The 22,279-nt window shown below is 37.5% G+C and overlaps 2 protein-coding genes and 1 pseudogene across 16 annotated transcripts in view; 2 read left to right on the top strand and 1 right to left on the bottom strand.

Annotated features, from left to right (window-relative positions):
- Positions 1-22,279, top strand: part of ANAPC13 (anaphase promoting complex subunit 13) — a 1,014,760-nt gene that overhangs the window by 964,044 nt on the left and 28,437 nt on the right. The gene's annotated exons all lie outside the window — the stretch shown is intronic.
- CEP63 (centrosomal protein 63) overlaps positions 1-22,279 on the bottom strand; it is a 123,964-nt gene that overhangs the window by 82,065 nt on the left and 19,620 nt on the right. For all 13 annotated transcript variants that reach the window (XM_050779613.1, XM_050779604.1, XM_050779614.1 and 10 more), the window contains exon 3: positions 19,947-20,124. In XM_050779613.1, coding sequence (XP_050635570.1) covers positions 19,947-20,124 — 178 coding nt within the window. The remainder of the gene's footprint in view (positions 1-19,946; positions 20,125-22,279) is intronic.
- LOC126947667 (developmental pluripotency-associated protein 4-like) lies at positions 9,459-16,329 on the top strand (annotated as a pseudogene).

The following is a 22,279-nucleotide window of genomic DNA, read 5'->3' as shown; positions in this document are numbered from 1 at the left end:
AACACCCTTTGGCCTGCTGGTGGCCTCTCCCAGGGCCCCAGTGTGGCCACACATGCTTACAGGGCAGCCTTGGGTGGCCTGGGGGACTGCATCATAGCTTCTGTGCTAGCAGACTATGCCTGACCAGCAGAGAGCTCCAGAGGAGTGGCCCCCATGGCTATGCACCAACCTGTACATTCTGTCCCCATACTGCAGCTTCTCTGGGCCCACAGCAACTCCCCACATGGCTTTGCTGGCATGTGCCTACGCCAGCAGGTTTTGCTTTTCTTGCCCCACCAAGAGGCAAGTGTACATGTATCCACCTTGCCACTGCTGTGGCGGGAGTGCAGTTCATCCCCCATGTCCCCACTGACCACCACTGCAGACAGAACCTTGGTGGGCACAAAACCAGCCAGTCTCGCCTCTGCCAGTGCCCCTTTCTTGCATCAACACTGCCGCAGGAGTGAAACTAGGCACAGAGAATAGCAGATCCTCCCCTGCACAGAGCAACCACTCCTGTTTGCAGTACACAGAGAAGGCACACAGACCTGCAACCGCCAGTGCCCTGCCCCCAAGCCAACACCACCACCAGTGCCACTGTGCAGTTGCCAGCAGGGGCCCCCGCTCACCTTCCAGCTGTGTTCCCTCCTCCACTGTGGTGAACACCTTCAGGGAGGCAAGCACCCTGGCACCCACTAGAACCCTGCCATAGCTGACCAGTGTGTCCCCCACTGCACTGCTGCTACCACTGCTGCCGGCACATGCAAGCAAGGATGAATCCCACTGTCATCGCACTATGAAATGCTTTGGCTGACACCACCCATTGGGGTGTAGTGACCAGCAGTCCAGGAGCACCCTGAACCCCCAATGCAGTGGATTCCTAACTTCAAGGAGCCAGAGAAAAAAGTTAGGGCCCAATACAAACCCCTCAGAGTTACACCACATAGTCTAGGAGTTGGGAGCTGAGCAATGGTCCCCTAAAATCTTCCAGAGACAAAGCCAGTTGGCTGAATCCACCTTATACTACAATCAAATTCTCAAGGACATCAAATATGATAAAAGAAAAAAAAAAACTCATCCAAGGGTCAGCAACTTCAAAGATTGAAGGAACGTAAGCCCACAAAGATGAGAAAGAAATAGTGCAAGAACTCCAAGAACTCAAAAAGCCAGAGTATCTTCCTTCCTCCAAACAACCATATCACTTCTCCAGTAAGGGTTCAGAACTGGGCTAAGAGGGCTAAAATGACAGAAATATAATTCAGAGCATGGATAGGAGCAAAGATCATTGAGCTACAAGAGTATATTGAAACCCAATCCAAGGAAGCTAAGAATCATGATAAAACAATGCAGGAACTGACAGACAAAATCAGCAGTATAGAAAGGAATGTAAAGCAACCTGATAGAGCTGAAAAGCACACTACAAGAATTTCATAATGCAATCACAAGTATCAATAGCAAAACAGACCAAGCAGAGGAAAGAAATCTCAGAGCTTGAAGACTGGCTTTCTGAAATAAGACAGTCACTGACAGACAAAATAGACAGTATAGAAAGAAATATAACCAACCTGTTAGAGCTGAAAAACACACTAGAAGAATTTTATAATGCAATCACAAGCATTAACAGCAAAATAGACCAAGCAGAGGAAAGAATCTCAGAGTTTGAAGACTGGCTTGTCTTTCTGAAATAAGACAGGTAAGAATAGAGAAAAAAAGAAGGAAAAGGAATGAATAAAATCCCCAAGATATATGGGATTATGTAAAGATGCCAAATCTACAACTCACTGGTGTCCCCTGAAAAGATGGGGAGAATGCAACCAACCTGGAAAACATATTTCAGGATATCACCCATGAGAACTTTCCCAACCTAGCTAGAGAGGCTAACATTCAAATTCAGGAAATGCAGAGAACCCTAGTAAGATACTTCACAAGATCATTCCCAGGATACATAATCATCAAATTCTCCAAGGTCAAAATTAAGGAAAAAAATGTTAAGGGCAGCCAGAAAGAAATATCAGGCCACCTACAAAGGGAAGCTTATCAGACTAATGGTAGACCTCTTGGCAGAAACTCTACCAGCCAGAACAGATTGGAGGCATATTCAACATTCTTAAAGAAAAGAATTTCAACCCAGAATTTCATTATCTGGCCAAACTAAGCTCCTGCAGGAAGCACCATATATGGAAAGGAAAGACCGTTACCAGCCACTACAAAAACAGACTAAAGTACACAGACCAGTGACACTATAAAGCAACCACACAAAAAACTGCAAAATAACCAGCTAACATCATGATAAGAGAATCAAATCCATACATATCAATACTAACCTTGAATGTAAATGAGCTAAATGTCCCAATTAAAAGGCACAGAATGACAAGCTGGATAAAGAATCAAGACCCATTGGTATGCTGTCTTCAAGAGACCCATCTCACATGCAGTGACATACATAACAGAAGATGAGAAATAACCAAAATCAGAGCTAAGCTGAAGGAGACTGAGACACAAAAAACCATTCAAAAGATCAACAAATCCAGAAGCTGATTTTTTGAAAAAATTAAAACAGACCGCCAGCTAGACTAATAAAGAAGAGAGAAGATTCAAATAGACACAATCAGAAATAAGGAAGATATCACCACTAATCCCACACAAATATAAACAACCATCAGAGAATACTATAAACACCTCTATGCACATAAACTAGAAAATCTAGAAGAAAAGGATAAATTCTTCAACACATACACCATCCTAAGACTGAACCAGGAAGAAACTGAACCCCTGAACAGACCAATAACAAGTTCTGAAATTGAATCAGTAATAAATAGCTTACCAACCCAAAAAAGCCCAGGGTCAGATGGATTCACAGCTGAATTCTACCAGATGTAGAAAGAAGAGCTGGTACCATTCCTGCTAAAACTATTCCAAAAGCTTGAGGAGAAGGGACTCCGCTCTAACTCATTCTATAAGTTGTGCATCAACCTGATACCAAAACCTGGCAGAGACACAACAAAAAAAGAAAACTTCAGACCAATATCATTGATGAACACTGATGCAGAAATCCTCAACAAAATAATGGCAAACCTAATCCAGCAGCACATCAAAAAGCTTATCCACCATAGTCAAGTAGGCTTCATCCCTAGGATGCAAGGTTGGCTTGACATATGCAAATAAATAAATGTGATTCATCACATAAACAGAACTAAAGCCAAAAACCACATGATTATCTCAATAGATGCAGAAAAGGCTTTTGATAAAATTCAACACCCTTCCATGTTAAAAACTCTCAATAAACTAGGTAATGAAAAAATGCACCTCAAAATAATAAGAGCCATCTATGACAAACCCAAAGCCAGTATCATACTGAATGGGCAAAAGCTGGAAACCCTTGAAAACCAGCACAAGAGAAGGATGCCCTCTCTCACCACTCCTACTCAACATAGTTTTAGAAGTCCTGGCCAGAGGAATCAGGCAAAAGAAAGAAATAAAGGGCATCCAAATAGGAAGAAAGTAAGTCAAACTATTCCTGTTTGTAGACAACATGATCCTCTATCTAGAAAACCCCATAGTTTTGGCCCAAAAGCTCCTTAAGCTGATAAACAACTTCAGCAAAGTCTCAGGATATAAAATCAATGTACAAAAGTCACTAGCACTCCTATACACCAACAATAGTCAAGCTGAGAGTAAAATCAGGAATGCAATCCCATTCACAAATGTCACAAAAAGAATAAAATACCTAGGAATATAGCTAATCAGGGAGGTGAAAGATCTACGGAAAAAATAAAAAACACTGCTCAAAGAAATCAGAAATGACAAAAACAAATGGAAAAACATTCCATGCTCATGGAAGGAAGAATCAGTATCATTAAAATGGCTATACTGCCCAAAGCAATGTACAGATTCAACACTATTCCTATTAAACTACCAAATGACATTCTTCACAGAACTAGGAAAAACTATTTTAAAATTCATATGAAACCAAAAAAGAGCCTGAATAGCTAAGGCAATCCCAAGCAAAAAGAACACAGCTAGATGCATCACACTACCCAACTTCAAACTATACTACAGGGCAACAGTAACCAAAACAGCATGGCACTGGTACAAAAACAGATACACAGACCAATGGAAGAGAATAGAGAACCCAGAAATAAGGCTGCACACCTGTAACTATCTGATCTTCAACAAAACTGACAAAAACAAGCAATAAGGAAAGGACTCCCCATTAAATAAATGGTGCTGGGATAACTGGCTAGTAATATGCAGAAGATTGCAACTGGACCCCATCCTTATATCATATACAAAAATTAACTCAAGATGGATTAAATACTTAAATGTAAAGCCCAAAACTATAAAAAACTCTGGAAGATAACCTTGGCAACACCATTCTGGACATAGAAACAGGCAAAAATTTCATGACAAAGACACCAAAAGCAACTGCAACAAAAGCAAAATTTGACAAATGGGATCTAATTAAACTAAAGAGCTTCTTTACAGCAAACAAAACTATCAACAGAATGAACAACATATAGAATGGGAGAAAACTTTTGCAAACTATGCATCTGACAAAAGACTAGTATCCAGCATCTATAAGGAACTTAAAGTTGCAAGAAAAAAACAACCACCCCACTAAAAATTGGGCAAAGGATATGAACAGACACTTTTCAAAAGAAGGCATACAGGCAGCCAACATGCTCAACATCATTGATCATAAGAGAAACACAAATCAAAACCACAATGAAATACCATCTCACACTAGTCAGAATGGCTATTATTTAAAAGTCAAAAAGTCAAAAGGCTATTATTCAAAAGTAACATGCTGGCAAGGCTGCAGAGAAAAGAGAAAGCTTATACACTGTGGGTGGGAGTGTAAATTAGTTTAACCACTGTGGAAGACGATGGTGATCCCTTAAAGTTATAAAAACAGAAATATCATTCGACCCAGCAATCCCATTACTAGGTATATACCCAAAAAAACTAAGTCGTTCCATCGGAAAGAACATGTATGTTCACCACAGCACTATTCACAAGAGCAAAAACACAGTATCAACCTAAATGTCCATCAATGGTAGACTAGATAAAGAAAATAAGGTACATATACACCATGGAATACTATGCAGCCATAAAAAAGAATAAGACCACGTCCTTTGCAGGAACAGAAAACCAAATACTGCATATTCTCATTTACAAAAGGGAGCTAAGTGATGAGAACACATGGACACATAGAGGGGAACAACACACACTGAGGCTTACTGGAGGGTAGAAGGAGAGAATCAGGAAAAAATAACTAAGGGGTACTAGGCTTACTACCTGTGTGATGAAATAATCCGTACAACAAACCCCCGTGACACAAGTTTACCTATATAACAAACCTACACATGTACCCCTGAATTTAAAATAAAATTTAAATTTAAAAAAAAGGAAAACCATCACCTTTCTGACTACAACGCTTCACAATCACTCTCATTTGGCTCTCTTCTTTCACTAGAATCACCTATATCCCTTGAGAACCCACAGCCAGAAGAAAACGCTTTGCCAGAATGACCCTGTGACCCACTTGAATATCCCTGTTCTTGAGAGTCACACCTAATGATTCCTCCTTCCTGGATTGATCTGAATTTCCCTGATCTCTTGGCACTTTGAGTCTTTTCATCCATCACTAACAGATTAGATAAATCCCAAATTACATATATCCTGTTTATTGATAAGAAGAAAGGTAGGAAGTAAAATGTTTTTAAGACAAGGAGCAGTAAAAATGATCTCCAGGCATATTTGTTAATTAATAAAGAAATGCAGATGACAGTACCAGATCCAAAAGAAACAAGGAGAAGAAATACAATGAAAAGAGACTAAAAGATAGAGTGCATGTTTGATTTGCAAATCAAAATGCCAGAACAGCTCCTCCAAGTCTGGCTGAAATGTCATTTGTACACACTACATAGTTAAAGTGAACTGCAAAAAGTCCATCCTCAAAAAGGTAAAAAGTATTCCGGAAAAATGATTCTGAAAAAACACTAAAAACAATAATATGGAATTCAATATCCCCCTCCCAGAAAATAAAACTTCAGTAACACTGAAAGGGAGAAATAAGAGCTTCAATTTACAGTTAGTTAGACTATTGATTCTTATGCAATACTAAGTCACTGATCATTAAACAGAAATGAGAATATTAGCTGTTAATGAAGGTAACAAAACTAAGACATTCACAGATCTTCTAGTACTTCCTACTACAAGAGTTCTAGAATAAAACAAAGTGGAAAAAAATATGCATGTAAACAGAATAGATTAATATAAAAGAAATAAGCGAAGTATAAAAATACAAATGCACTCTGTGTAAATGTAAAAAGATAAATGTGAAAAGACAAGGACTTTTAGTGTTTAAAGCAGAAAGCAAACATGCTAAAGTCATGTTCAACCATTTCCAAACTTTCAGGTCCAAAGGGGAAAAATCCAGAATACCCATGGGAAAAAATACACAAAATGTATATTTTCTACTACTCAAAATGGGAACTGACTGTTGCTTTTTAAAATAAACTTAAATTGAAAGTAAATATTTGCACAGAAAACTACAGTTCTCTTTTTGATAAAACATTGAGCTGTTTCATACCCCTATAGTAACTTAGTATTATTAGTCTTTTAACTTTTAGCCATTCTGGTGTATAAAATAATTTGCATTTTCCTAGTAACTTGTGAAACCAAGCACCTTTTCACATGCTCACTGGTCATTTTAATATCTTCCTTTGTGAAATGACTATTTGTCTTTTGCCCATTTTTCTACTCAGTTAACTTAATAATTTATAGATGTTCTTTATCTTTTGTTGGTCACATGTTGTAAATATATGAAAAGTTTATTATTTTAATATAGTCTAAATTAGTAACCTTTTATCATTTTTTTTAAGAAATCTTTCCCTACTCCAAGATACTTTCTCTTATGTCGTCTAGAAAATTGTCAGCATTTCACATTTAAATTTATAATCCATCTAGAATTGAATTTGGTGTATGGTATAAAACTAGAAGTCAAAATCTTCCTTTTTCCCGCGTGTTGTTACTCAGCTGGTCCAGTGCCATGTATTGAAAAGACTCCCCACCACCCCGCAGTGCCATCTTGTCATGAATCAAATGTTCATATATGTGGGATCTCTGTTATGGGACTCTTTTACTCTGTTCCACTGGTCTGTTTTTCTATCCTTGCAATACCACACTGTCTTAATATAGTTTTTAATAAATCCTGTTTTCTAGTACCCTAAGTGCTCCACCTTAATTGATCTTCATCAAGATTGTTTTGGCTACTGCCATATAAATTTGAGAAACAACCTTGTCAATTTTCACTTTAAAATATACTGGAGTTTTAATTAGAATAATACTGAATTAATAGATCAAAATTAGAGAAACCAATACCTTTAAAATACTGAGTCTTTCTATCCATGAACATAATCTATTCTTCCATTTATATCCGTTTCAATTTCTCTCCATAATTTAGAGGTTTCTGTATAGAAGTCTTGTACCTCTTTCATTGGATTTACTGTATTTGGTGGTTTTTTTGATACTCTTGTCAAGGGTATCTTTTTTAACTTCATTTTTAATTGCTTTTTGCTGGTATAAAGAATCAATAAATTTTTGTATATTAACCTTTAACTCAGCAAACCTACTATTTCATTTGTTAATTCTAAGTTTGTCTACATAGGTTTTTTGGGTTTTCTGTGTACACCAACAAAGCACATGCTAAATACTGTGGTATTTCTTCCTCTCTAATCCTTATATCTTGTATTTATTTTTCTTGCTTTATTGCACTAGCTACACCTCCACTACAATAACAACAACAAAAAAAGTGGTGATACTGGGCATCCTTGTCTCATTCACAATCTCTTAAGGAAAGCTTCTAATGGGTTATATTAATTGCTACCTGCTAAGTTTTTTATATACCATTTTACTAGATTAAGGAAATTCCCTTACATTTCTAATTTTCTAAGGGATTTTAATATTTTTATCACAAATGGATAACTGAATTTTATTAAATTTTTTTCCTGGATTGAGATAACTATGGTGTTTTTTCCTCTGATAATGTGATGAATTATATTGATTTATGAATGTTGAAACAACCTAGAATGCCTAGAATAAACCTAAGTTAGTATGTAATATCTTTTCTAAATATTGCTGGATTTAGTTTAATATTTTGTCTAACAGTTTTATATTAGCATTCACATAAGACTGGCCTGTAATTTTCCTTAACTGCTATGTCCTTGTTAAGTTTTGAAATGAAGATTATGATGCTTCATAAAAGGAGTTAGGAAAATCTTATCTTTTCTTCTGTTCTCTGGAATATTTTATAAAAAGTTGGTGTTACTGATTTCTTAAAATATCTGGTAGAATTCACCAATGAAGGCTATTGAGCCCAAGAGATTTCTCTATGAGCAGGTTTTTCAATAACAAATTCAATTTAGCCGGGCATGGTGGCTCATGCCTGTAATCCCAGCACTTTGGGTGGCTGAGGCAGGCAGATCACCTGAGGTCAGGAGTTTGAGACCAGCCTGACCAACATGGTGAAACCCCACTTCTACTTAAAAAAAAAAAATGCAAAAATTAGCCGGGCATGGTGGTGCGCACCTGCAGTCCCAGCTACTCGAGAGGCTGAGGCAGAAGAATCGCCTGAACCCAGGAGGCAGAGGTTGCAGTGAGCCGAGATTATGCAACTGCACTCCTGCCTGGGAGACAGAGTGAGACTCCATCTCAAAACAGAACAATCAAAAATCAATTTAATAGGGTACTGTTCACATGTTTCAACCTTTCTTGTATGCTGTGCTTTCCTTGGGATTTTTCTATTCCATCTAAATGTTTTACTGCGGGGAGGAGGTACATGGTCATAGTATCTTTTTATAACCCCTTTACTATTCAGAGGCTCTATTATGGTTTCTCATTTTAATTGCTAACATTAGTTATTCTCCCCTTTTTTCTTAATTAGTGTTTCCAAGGTTATCAATTTAATTACTTTTTTTCAAGGAGAATAGCTTTGTTCATCTTCTTATACATTTGTTTTCTATTTTATTAGTTTCTGTCTTATCTTTATTATATCTTTTCTTTCTCTTTTCTTTGGTTTTAATTTGTTGGGACTTTTTTGTTTTTCTTGAAATGGCTACTTAGATCACTTTCAGCCTTTCTAATATATATAATTTTAGCTATATATAAAATGTATAAAATGTAGCTATATGTATACACACACAGCTAACATTCTAGGCACCACATTAGATGCATTCCACAAGTTTTGATACGTACCATATTTATTATCACTCAGTCCAAAGTATTTTCTAATTTTCATTGTGATTTCTTCTGATTCATGGGTTATTTAGAAGCATATTGCTTAATTTCCAAGCTTTTGAGGATTTTTCTGGTTGTCTTTCATTGTTCTGAGTTCTAGATTAAATCCATCTTGGTCAAAAAACATGACTCCAATCCTCTGAAATATGTTGAGACATGCTTTATGGCAGTAGTGGTAAATGGTCCATATTCACTTGAATGTGGATTCAGCAGTTATTAGGTACAATGTTCTATTTAGGTTAATTAGGTCAAGTTTGTTAATTAGGTTAAGTTTGTTAATCTTGATCAAATCTTCACCTTAACTGAGGTTTTCTCTGCTTGTTGTATTAATTGAGAGCTATGTGTTAAGTCTTCCATGATTACCACGTACTTAATTGTTCCCTTAATTCTGTCCATTTTTCTTTGTATATTTTAAGGTTATGTTATTAAGTATTTATAGAATTGAATTAATAAAGCAACCTGGGTAATTGATCCTTTCATAATTTTTAAGTGTCCCTAGATCTTTAGTATTGCTTCTGGCTTTGATGTTTACTTTGTCTCATGCTAATACAGTTACATCGGTTTTCTTGTGGAAGTTTTCTCATGTCATATCACTTCCAAGCTTTTACTTTCATTTTTTAAAAATGTCCTTCTTTTTACATTCTTCAAATTTAGCAAGTTCTTTTCCCAATCTCTTGAGATGAATCATTACCTTAATGATTTTCAGCCCTTCCTCTTTTCTAATATATGCTCTTGTGGCTATAAACGTCCCTCCAAGATATTTTATCTGCATTCTGTAAGTCTGATGTTGTATTTCCATTTTGAATTCAAAGTATTTTCTAATTTCCGTTGTGATTTCCTCTCTGATCCATGAATTATTCAGAACTTCATGTCCTAATTTCCAAATATATGCAGATTTCCTAGTTATCTTTTTCTAACTTATTTCCAGTATGTTCAGAGAACATACCTGTGATTTCAAGCTTTTGAATTGTATCAAGATTTACTTTATGGCCCAGCATACGGTCAATTTTGGTAAGGGTTTTGTTTGTGCCAGATAAGAATGTGTACTCTGAAATTCCGTTGTATTATATTCTATATAAATAAATTAAGTCAAGTTTGCTGATCATGCTGTTCAAATCTATATTCTTTCTTATGTTTGTCTCTTATTCCATCAGTTGCTAAGAAAAATGTGTTAAAATTCCCCCCTATAATTGTGGCTTCATCTGTTTTTTCCTAGTTCTGTCACTTTTCACATACAGATAAAAGACAAAGAGGATTTTCTTTTAAAACTATTTAATTAGATATTTACATTAGATACTCAGATATTTTCATCTTGGTTTGAGTCCCCCCCGCAAAGTGTAGGCTGAGACACGGACTTCAGGGTAACTGAAGGTGACCCCAGGAAGCACAGTGAGGACACAGGGAGAGCAAGGCAGAGAAGGAAGGAAAGCTAATAAAGGGTATGCTATTGAGCACAGTAAGCATATTACTGAAGTAAGCAGCTGGTGATGAATTCCACTGGGAACCCACTAAGGAACCAGATGGTATGTTTCAGAATCGTCCCTCTGAGGGATGGGAAGTTGGAGAATTCACCTAGTCCCTCAATTACTTGAACCTTCACCTAAGACCTAAGAGTGTAAACTCCCTGACACTTCCAGATTTCATCTGAGCAGCTTTCCAAGGCCCCAGAGAAACATAATATACGACAAGCTTGTCCAACCTATAGCCCACGGGCCATATGCAGCCCAGTACAGCTTTGAATGTAGCCCTACACAAATTTGTGAACTTTTTTAAAGCATCACAAGATTTTTTTTTTTCTTTTTTTTTTTTTTTTTTTTAGCTTATCAGCCAGCATTAGTGTTAGTGTATTTTATGTGTGGCCCAAAACAATCCTTCTTCCAATCTGGCCCAAGGAAGCTAAAAGATTGGAAACCCGTTATAGTACATACTGGCAGCGCACAAGGACCTATATGCAATAGCTAAAATGAAATCAGGAGGCAAAGAGGACATACTACAGGGCACAAAGAATGTCTGCTAAAGTTACATATCCTGAAATTTCACATTTTCTCATTATGAAGTGTTTTTCTTCACCTTGAGTAATGCTTTTGGCCTCTGCTCCAATTATACTTTTTCTGATAAGAATACAGTTATACCATCTTTCTACTCAAACTGCATGTTATATATTTTACCTTTTAATTTCAATGTTTTTGTATTTCTATAAACATTAAATAATAATTGCATTTGTTTATCTGACCCAGTTCGACAGTTTTTAATCTTTTAATTAAGCCAGTTACTGCATTTACATTTAACAAACCTATTTTGATTTAAAGCTGTCATCTTGTTACATAATATTTTTACTAATAAGCTCTGTTCCTTTTTCTCTTCTTTCTTGCCTTCTTTGGGACTGATTACTTTTTTTATCATTCCATTTTTCTCTATTAGCATGTAAGATATTCTCTACTAATATATATTTTTAATGGTTTCAAGATAAAAACATGGATTTGTGATTAACAAGGTCTAATGTTAATTAGTAATTTTACCAATTTCCAGGCAACCCAAGGACTTAGAAATACTTTAATTCCATTTATCCCAACCTGACTTAAATATAACACCATTGCCACCATAATTTTATATATACGTTAAACTCAAAAGGCAATTACCGTTAGCTGGGCACAGTGACGTGCACCTGTAGCCCCAGGTACTTGGGAGGCTGAGGTAGGACTGCTTAAGCCCAGGAGCTTGAGTCCAGCCTGGGCAACATAGCAAAACTCCATTTATTATTGTTGTTTTGTACAATCAATATTCATTTAGATTCACCCATAAATTTACTACTGCTTTTCATTTCTTCCTGCAGATCTGAGGGTCAATCTGGGATCACTCTCTTTCTTCCTAAAAAACATTTTTTAATATTTCCTTAGTGCAGATCTGCTTGTGACCAATTCTCTCAATTTTTGTTCATCTGAAAATGTCTTTATTTTACCGTTATTCTAGATACAGAATTCTCGTTCGGTAGAGGAAAAAGTCATGTTCCTTCTTTATAGATATTTTATTGTTTTCTGGCTTTCACTTTTTTGGCTGACAAGTCAACTGTTAAGAGCTATTTGTAGATAATCTTTTTTGTCTTTGATTGCTTTTCAGATTTTTCCCTTTGTCTTTAGTTTTCAACCATGGTAACTGTTTCTTTTTACTTATCTTGCTTGAGATTCTTGGACTTCTTAAATACATGGCCTTCCTCACCTTTGGCAAAATCTCAGCCAGTTATCTCTTCAAATATTGCTTGTGCCCATTCTCATTCTTTTTTTTCCTTCAGGGATTCCAAAAACACGTATATTAGACTTTCTTGTTGTATCCTCTTTCTCATATCCTTTCATCCATATTTTCTATCATTTTGCCTGTGCTTTATTCTAGACATTTTCTTCTGTCACATCATCTAGTTCACTAATTATCCCTTAATCTTTAAGCCCTTAATTTCAGTCATTCTATTTTTCAGTTCTAAAATTTCCACTAATTTATTTTTACGGTTTTTAATTCTTTTTTGAAATGCTCAAGCTTATCTTTCAGCTCCTTGAACGCAATAAACATTGTAATTGTAATCTGTGTGCATGATGACAAATATCTAGATTTATCATGGGTCTATTTCTATCTTCTGCTGCTTCTACTATTTTTCATTTGTGTTGTCTTGTCTCCTGGTCCATGTTGTCTGAGGTTATTTTCTGAGCAAGTACCAAGCATTATATTTGCAAAATTATTTGAATAATCTGAAACCTAGAATGGTAATTTTTCCTTTGGAGAAAATTTACATTTGCTTCTTCCAGGTTCCTGGAAGCCCTAGCACTTTGGAGATGCCTGGGGACAGTAGCACTCTTAAGTTTAATTTAAACTGATTTCAGGGATTTAGATGTTTGAAGCTGAGTGGTTTTATCAAGAGGGCCTGTTCTGGTCCACCTTTACTCCTAGGATGCAGCCTTTCAGGGTCTTTAGCCAAACTGAGGAGGCGTTCAGAACCATCACGGACCCTTAGCCCCTTAAAGTTATCAAAAATACCACTCAATCTTTTATCCTCTTGGCTGTTTTCTTTACTTTCAGTTAATAATGGCCCCAAACCCTGGACACACCTCCCTGAACCTCTTGCCCAGCCCAGATCCCAGCCTGGTAATTGTTCACCATCCTGATAGCATTTTGCTTCAAGCCAAAATTTTTTTAAATCTAACGTAGTATTTGTCCTCAGTGAGTGGACTGGCCCAAATTACCTACTCTGCCATTACCAAAAATTAAAGTCTGAAATAATTCATATTTAACTGTAAACATCCTGAGGGAAATTTACTTCTAAAGCTGATTTCTACAGCCAGTCAAACTTCCAATCAGGCCTGAAAACAGAATAAAGATTATTTTCAGATATACAAGATCTCAAAACTATGCTCTATCAAAATGGAAATGTAAACATATAAATATGGTGACAGAGAATGCAAAGAAACACAAATAGAGGAGCACAGAAAACTTCCAGAATAATAGTGAAGGGAGTTCTCACGATGACAGCTATATCCTTGAAAGCAACCTATGCACATTGGAGAATGGCAAGCTCCAGGAGAGATGTCTTCACAGGGAAAAGAAATGAAAGAAAAGAAAATGGACAGATTACTTGCCATGTCTAAACACAACGACAGAAGATTTACACCTGTGTCAGAGTTCAGAAACAATCAATGGTAGGTATGTTTAAAAAACCAAATGAAAGTGAGACAATTAGTAACTTCCAGGAAAACAAAAAAACAGTACAAAAAACAAGTCTGCTTATTACACTACCTGACTCAACTGTGAATACTATTTACCATTTTAATGATATAAATGCTGAATACTGATCTAACAAAAAATTAAGATATACACTCCTGGAAGGATGAGGGGATGATAATTGTATGTAAGACAGCAAAACCCCTCATCTTTCATAGTACCAAGTCATTAAACAGCTAAAATTATAAATGAAAATATAGCAGTAAAAAAGGTTCCTTGGAAACATAGAGAAAATGCCAAAAGAAAGAGTTAAAGGCTTGAAATTACTCCTCACAGAAGTAAGAATCCTAGGTTCAGAGGGGTGGGGAAGATTACTATTTTTTCTTATGAGCCTTGTAGAATTATTTTTCTTTTTATTTACTGTGACAAGTATAAATATTAAAGGTGAAGAAAAGTTCAGGAACATTAAATGCTAATAATGATGGAAGCTACTTGTCCAAGGTCATTCAGCTGAAAAGAGGCAGGGCCAGGACTCCAAATTTCTTACTCATTTCATAAAGTCAACCTGCCCTGTAGGGAGCTAGAAGATAATAACTGCAGGAATGTCCATTAAAACCAACCCAGTGCCAACACTGTAACCAGAAACACAGAAAGCCTTAACTTACAAAATAAGTTGCTTATATTAGTGATCCACCAAGTATGATTTGCAGGTGGGCTGAAGTTATTCACAGACAGCAATCCCGCATAAGAAGCCTGAGGCAAAGTGTAAATCAAGTATGTCATGAAACACACCGTTCAGTGTAACTGACATTCTTACAAGCAAAATTTTCTCAGCGTAAGATGGATATACACTGATTTACATTCCGGTGCAAGCTTTTAATCTCATCAGGGACCTGTCATTTGATTAGCAGTGGTTTACACCGTAGGACTAACTGCTTCTAGGTCTGTACCTTTCAAACAAATAAGAATGACTGATGTGGTTTGACTATGTCCCCACCCAAATCTCATGTTGAACTGTAGTCTTCAGTGCTGGAGGGGCCTGGTGGGAGGTGATTGGATCAGGGGGCAGACTTCCCCCTTGCTGTTCTTGTGATAGTGAGTTCTTATGAGATCTGGTTGTTTAAAGGTATGTAGCACTTCCCTCTTTGCTCTGTCTCCTCCTCTGACATGTGAAAATGTGCCTGTTTCCTCTTCACTTTAGGCCACGATTAAGTTTCCTGAGGCCTCACCAGCCATGTTTCCTGTGCAGCCTGTGGAACTGAGAGTCAATTAAACCTCTTTTCTTCATAACTTACCCAGTCTCAGGTAGTTCCTTATTGCAATGAGAGAATGAACTAATACAATGACAAAAACATAAAGCCCTATTTTCTAGTTCCTATATCATATACTGCTTAAATCGGAGTATGAATGTGTTATAACACATACTTGAAAGAAGTGTTTTGATTCTGGAAAAATTTTATCAATCTCCACCTCTTTTCTGAGTATGGAGAAGTCAAAAAGGCAAAGAGTAGAACTCCACAGAGAAGTCAAGGGAAGAAGATCAGCAAACTTCTAATTAACCAAGCACAATTGCTTTGCCAGGAACATCAGCAAAGGGGACCAAATGAAAATACCTGTCAAAGGTGACAAAGTGCTCTGCCCAAAGAGGAAGGCAGAGTTCAGTGACAACAACCTAAAACCTCAGAAGATACCAATCCCTCCATTACCCTCTAAACTGCTACCCATTAACCTGATTCGCCAGAACATTCTGTGTCCCTGGTGTCAACAATTAAAGCTGAGCACCAAAGGCCAGAAATTAGATGCACATAAGCACCCGTGTGCCTTCGCCTACCCAAAACAAAAGGACATTCCTAGCACAGCGAAAGAGGCCAGAATTCGGAAATCATTACAAAAAAAAAATCAAAGGTGGACAAGGGGTAAACATCCCTGAAAAGTTCTGAGGAGACACATCCTCCTGAGGTGGCTCTTCCTCCTGGGGGGGTGCTGCCTGCCGTGGAAGTCTGCTGCTCTCCTTGAAGAAGTTAATACGGCTGTAAGACAACTTCTACCCCAGGTGCTTTGCTGGCCTCCAGGGCCAGAACTGCAGCCAGGGTGGGACACCAGAGGCAGAGGAATCTCCACAAGAGAAGACCATGGGAGAAGTCTCCCTGTAGATACAGATGGTTGTGTTCACCTCCAGTTTCATGCTAGACAAGCCTGGGCTCCAGAAGAGTAAGAACAGAGAGTGAGTGCACTCTTCTTGCTTACTGCCTCCCAATTTTCCACCTGCACCTTAAAGACAGTAAGTTGTGCTCCAAATGTGTTCACAGGTATAAGGTCTTAATAAAAAGCATCCAGTGGGAATAAAATACCAGAAAAAAGGCACATATATGGTAATTAATAGTAGAAAGACTCAACAGTCAATTCCATGGTCATGTTGCTGATAAGTGAACTCCGGTTCTCTCCACACCTGCTTACAGTCCATGCAGACTGGTGGACTACAGGTGCTAGATTATGACACGCAGTAGTGTCTGCTGCTTCACTGGCTGAGATATAGATTCTAATTTTTAAAAATGATAAAACATTTCACAAATTACCATTAATTCTAGTTAATACATAGAAAAAGTCATTTATACTAGACTTCTAAAATAGAAATGACTTCAACAGCTCTTTTAAGTGAAAACTTCTTCAGCTGAGCACTAAGAAACAGTAGTTTGCTCCTGTGCTCAATTTCCCTCCCTAGCATACCAACAACTCTAGGAGCGCCTCCATTCCAATTGTAAATTTCATAAAATGCAAAGTATTTTAAGGCAGAGAAAGGCTGTTAATTCTCTCCCTCCCCAAAACACATGATTTTTAATATTCAAAACAATATTTGTTTTATTAATAACCTGAGACTTCTATGATTTGATTCTAGGACAGAAACACAAGGCACTTTGTGTTACTTCCACCTAAAATTGTTTTGTGTATCTCTGCTGTTTAAAATGTTTAAGGTTGTTCTCCACTCATAAATACATATTAAATGTATATACACTCAAAACCTGTTGGTGGTACAGGTTGAATCATTTGCTTTTAAAATCACTTTATTTAGGTATGATTGACATACAAAAAGCGGCACATATTTAATGTATCCAACTGAGTTTAACTTTTAATTTTCTGTGTATTTCCTAAATTGATAGTCCCGTGTGTCTTGGAACAGATCTGTTTTTTACTTGTCCTGTGTTTTAATGGCAGTCTCCAATATTGTCTTATTATTACAAGTAGGGGATTTGCTTTGCCCCTTTAATGAAGATATAAAAATAATGCACTCGAAAGAGTGGTAGAACTGGAAAATTTGTAACCATCATGATTACTTAATAGGTTTGGGAAAGAATCCCAAAAATGTTAAAGCAAGAGAAGAAAGTTTGTTGACTTTGTGTCAACAAAAGTCATGGTTTGGGTCTGTGTCCCTGCCCAAATTACATGTGGAACTGTAACCCCCCAATGTTAGAAGTGGGGCCTAGTGGGAGGTGACTGGATCATGGGGACAGATTTCCTCATTGGTGCTGTTCTCGTGATAGTGAGTTTTCCTGAGATCTGGTTGTTTAGAAGTGTGTAGCACCTCCCCCTTCACTCTCTCTCTCCTGCTCCACCATGTGAAGACAGGCCTGCTTCCCCTTTGCCTTCCACCATAATTGAAAGTTTCCTGGGGCCTCCTCAGAAGCCACTATGCTTCTACAGAACTATAAGCCAATTAAACCTCTTTCCTTTATAAATTACCCAGCCTCAGATATTTCTTTATCACAATGTGAACAGACACAAGAAGCAAGACATTTTCATGATCTCATAGTGTTGTTCCTTCCTGCCCTTTACTGGTTGTTGGTGGTCATAATTTTTCAGCACTATAATAAACACATTTGTTCCTTAAAAAAGAAAGAAAGAAAAAAGAAAGAAAGAAAGAAAGAAAGAAAGAAAGAAAGAAAGAAAGAAAGAAAGAAAGAAGCGTTGTAATGCAACACAATCTCCCAGACGAATTCTATGGAATAGATTCCCATTACTAGATTATCTTCAGAAACCTACTTCTAGAAACTTAATCAACTTTCAGCAGCCCAATCAATGAAGTAGCAAATTGACCAGACAGCTGCAATTCTAAATCTCTTGTATGTCCCCAGGCCAAACTTAAAATCTTCAAATCCTTACCATGGAATCTATCCATTTAATCCCTTAATCTCTCTGAATTTCTCTTTAAGAGAAATTTTGATGTCGAGGGCATTAAGTAATGGCAATAATGCCCATGACATTAAAACTAAGCCACAGGAATAAGTTCAAATTTAGCATCACAGTGACTAAATATTATCATAATCACAATTCTTTAATGAGTTTCTAACAAAATAAACAATCTATTTATCAACCAGAAAACCACTTTCATTTCAACTTGCTAAACAGAATTTTGTTTTGCCCTAGGAGAAACAAAGTGCTAGCTAAGTAGCCTACCATAAAAGGAACACTGACCCTGCCTAAATTATGATTTTTTAAAAATCAAACATGATTATTCACTGTACTTTTGCATCACCTTCTGTATTTTTGCATTGTGTGTAATTTAAAAATATATTCTCAAAGGTCTACTCAAATTTTAAATTAATTGCAATTTAGCAAACAGCATAAGCAGAAAACTTTGATACAGTCAGCGTTACCATGTACTACTTTGACCAAAAGTACAAATGGCCAACCAAGGAGAAATTTTCTGGGTAGGCGTAATAACATTTTTATCAAGTCAAACTCTTTCCTTGTTACGGGAAACATTTCTAAAGTATTCTTAATAAGTTTTCTCAACAAAATCACAATCTCAGTGTGTACCATTCACAGAAGTGTACCTGAATAAGCTGATGACAGCCTTAATGAATGGTGATCCTACTGGTAGGAAAGGTCTTCAGAGTGAGAAATGGGACCAGTGCTCCCCTATAACTCTAACTCTTCCAATCCTTCTGAGATTGACATCCACACCAAAAATTAAGAGGCAACCCTCACACATAAATGCTTTCTACTTCCCTTCCAATATTCAGAGTACTCCTCCTAATTTACCAGCTAAATTTATGAGAAGGCAACCAGCAAATATTATTAAACTTTTCCCCCAAATTACCAATATCAATGAGTGGTGGGACTGCAGGTAATTTTTATTTTCTTCTTTTCTTTCTTCTCCCCTAATTTTCAACAGGGTAAACATGGTTTTTTTTTTTTAAAGGGTTCTCTTAATTTTACTTCAAATCTAACCAAAAGAGGCAAATTCTTTAATCTGGAACTTGTTGTGTAATACTAGCCACACAGTGAAGCCAAAAGCAAGTTTCATGAAACTCAGTGAATGTTAATATGAACATGTAATATGATGAAGGTTAGACAAACAATGTGTGGTACCCTTTTACACTTTCTTAAAGAAGTTATGGGCCGGGCGTGGTGGCTCAAGCCTGTAATCCCAGCACTTTGTGAGGCCGAGACAGGCGGATCACGAGGTCAGGAGATCAAGACCATCCTGGCTAACACGGTGAAACCCCGTCTCTACTAAAAAATACAAAAAAAAAAAAAAACTAGCCGGGCGAGGTGGCGGGCGCCTGTAGTCCCAGCTAATGTAGTCCCAGCTGCTCGGGAGGCTGAGGCAGGAGAATGGCGTAAACCCGGGAGGCGGAGCTTGCAGTGAGCTGAGATCCGGCCACTGCACTCCAGCCTGGGCGACATAACGAGACTCTGTCTCAAAAAAAAAAAAAAAAAAAAGAAGTTATGTATATATTACATGTAACCAAGGTAAAATGATCCTTGAAATAAATGCTAATATTCTTACACATTTTCACAATGAATTTTTCCTCTAAAAGAAAACAGCAAAAGTATAATAAAAAACAATAAAGAAACTAACTTGGTATACAAATTATTTCTTCAACAAATATTTAAGAAACACATTTAATATAAAAGACAACATAAAAATATCAAAAAGAAGAACAAATAAATAGCTTTACCTCTTTATGTGTCACATCCAACTGACCCCTAAGAGTCTTAAGTTCCTGTTCACGGATTTTCAAGCAAGTTTCTAGAGCATGTGTCCGTCCTTCCCATTCAGATTTTTTATGAGCCACCATTATGTCAATCTGTTTCATGAGCTCCTGTAGTTCTGCTTCACACGATGTCAAAAATCCCCTATAAAGAAGAACAGATCATTAAGAAAACAGAAGATATGTTCAAGTGGCTTTTCATCTTTTTCCTGTAAACATATAGCAGATGTAAATCTACCTGAAGTAAATAAATGACATTAATAATGTCAATTAATAAATTACCAGAAGCAAATAATAGGATTTCTGAGCTTTTGCCTTTTATTTATTTATTTATTTATTTATTTATTTATTTATTTGGAAACAGAGTTTCATTCTTGTTGCCCAGGCTGGAGTGCAGTGGCACGATCACGGTTCACTGCAACCTCCACCTCTCAGGTTCAAGCAATTCTCCTGCCTCAGCCTCCCGAGTAGCTGGAATTACAGGCATGCGCCACCATGCCCAGCTAATTTTTGTTTTTAGTAGAAATGGGGTTTGCCATGTAGGCCAGGCTGGTTTTGAACTCCTGACCTCAGGTGATCCGCCTGGCCTCAGCCTCCCAAAGTGCTGGGATTACAGGTGTGAGCCACCGTGCCCAGCCTAAGCTTTTACTTTTAATGCTCATATTAAGATGATTACTTATTTCACAGAATATCTTGTCTTCCCCTCATAGCCAACCTAAAGCCCAAGTTGTTTGGTTAGGCACAAGACTGATGTTTTAAGTCTGGTTTGTGGAGCCAGGCTGCCACAGCTAACAAGCGCCTCTGTAATATATTAGGGAAGCTTTCAGGAAGGATCCAGACAAGCCTATATGTCACATTTTCATCTAGCTAAAGGAAAAAGCCTTGGAAGAAAGTAGACTATCATGCAGGAAAGTGATAATACAATTTTAAGAGCTGCTTCAAGAAATTCATCCTTCAGCCAGATTTATTTCAACCATTTCTGCCCATCTTTTTGTCAGAAACTTATTGTAGTCTACCTTACTATTGTAAACTTACTGATATCCTGGCATTTCAGGAGATGCCAGATGTTGCTGAGAAACAGAACTGGACACGGACATACTAGATTCAAACAGGTTTCCAGAAATGGCCACAGACAACTATCAGTAAGGCTTAAATACTTTCAAAAACCACCTTTCCTTAGTGTGACAGAACCTTTGTACTTTTGCTTCTTAAGAGTAGAAAACTCAAGATAGGATGTAGGCAAACACCTAGCTTCACACTGCTGTGATGAGGCAAACAACCCAAACAAAGTCCCCCCAAAATACTGTGACCATGACATGGATCAACTTAGCTTTTGCTCAACACTTTTGCTTCTGTACCCAAAGCACAATATGGTCAGAGACATAACTCAGATAAGCTTTTTAAACTGCAGTGAGAAGCTTAAGGTCAAAAGAAAACTTACCACTGGGAGTCCACACACACCACTTAGGGGCCCACCACTACTACCACACACATTGTCCGAGGCACTGGTGATCGGCCTGGCCCCTCCTTCCACCACTAGGTGCCCTGGAAAAAAACCCACCTTGACCACTGCCAGCACCTATGCACATCATCCAGGGACCTTGGAGAGGCCTGCCTCACTCACTACTGCCACCACTGGTGCCTGTGCATGTCATCCAGGGGCCTGGGGACTGATCTGCCCTGCCTGCTACCACCGGTGCCTGTGCATGCCATCTGGGAAGCCTGAGGACAGGCCCATCCCGCCTGCCACTGCCATCACTGACTGGTACGTGATGACCAGTCTGCCTGGTGTCCCTATCCCCAGCAGAGCCTTGCCATAGCCTCCACTAACCACTACAGTCCAAGTCACTGAAGAACTCATAGAAAACAATGATACTGATTATGGCTGGAAAAATCATATAAACTACACTCCTGCACCCACTGAGAATCAAATCCAAAGCACCCTACCTGACCAACATTATAGATACACCTACAGGAAAAAAATTTTCCCTATGAAAGCCAATCCATATAACTGGAAGAAGTGACTATTACACCAGATACACAGAAATCAATATAAGGACACAAGAAAAATGAAAAAGGAAAGAAAAATAACACCTCAAAGGAACACAATAATTCTCTGGTAACAGATCCTAAAGAAAAGGAAATGTATGAAATTCCTAAAAATAATTCAAAACAATGTTATTAAATAAACTCAGTGAGATACAAGAAAACACAGATAATAAAAACAAATCAGGAAAACAATGTATGTTCTGAAAAAGAAATTCAACAAAGAGATGGATATCATTAAAAAGAGCCAAACA

This window comes from Macaca thibetana, chromosome 2 (assembly GCF_024542745.1).
Source record: "Macaca thibetana thibetana isolate TM-01 chromosome 2, ASM2454274v1, whole genome shotgun sequence".
NCBI lineage: Eukaryota > Metazoa > Chordata > Mammalia > Primates > Cercopithecidae > Macaca > Macaca thibetana.
This window is presented reverse-complemented; position numbering and strand designations above follow the sequence as displayed.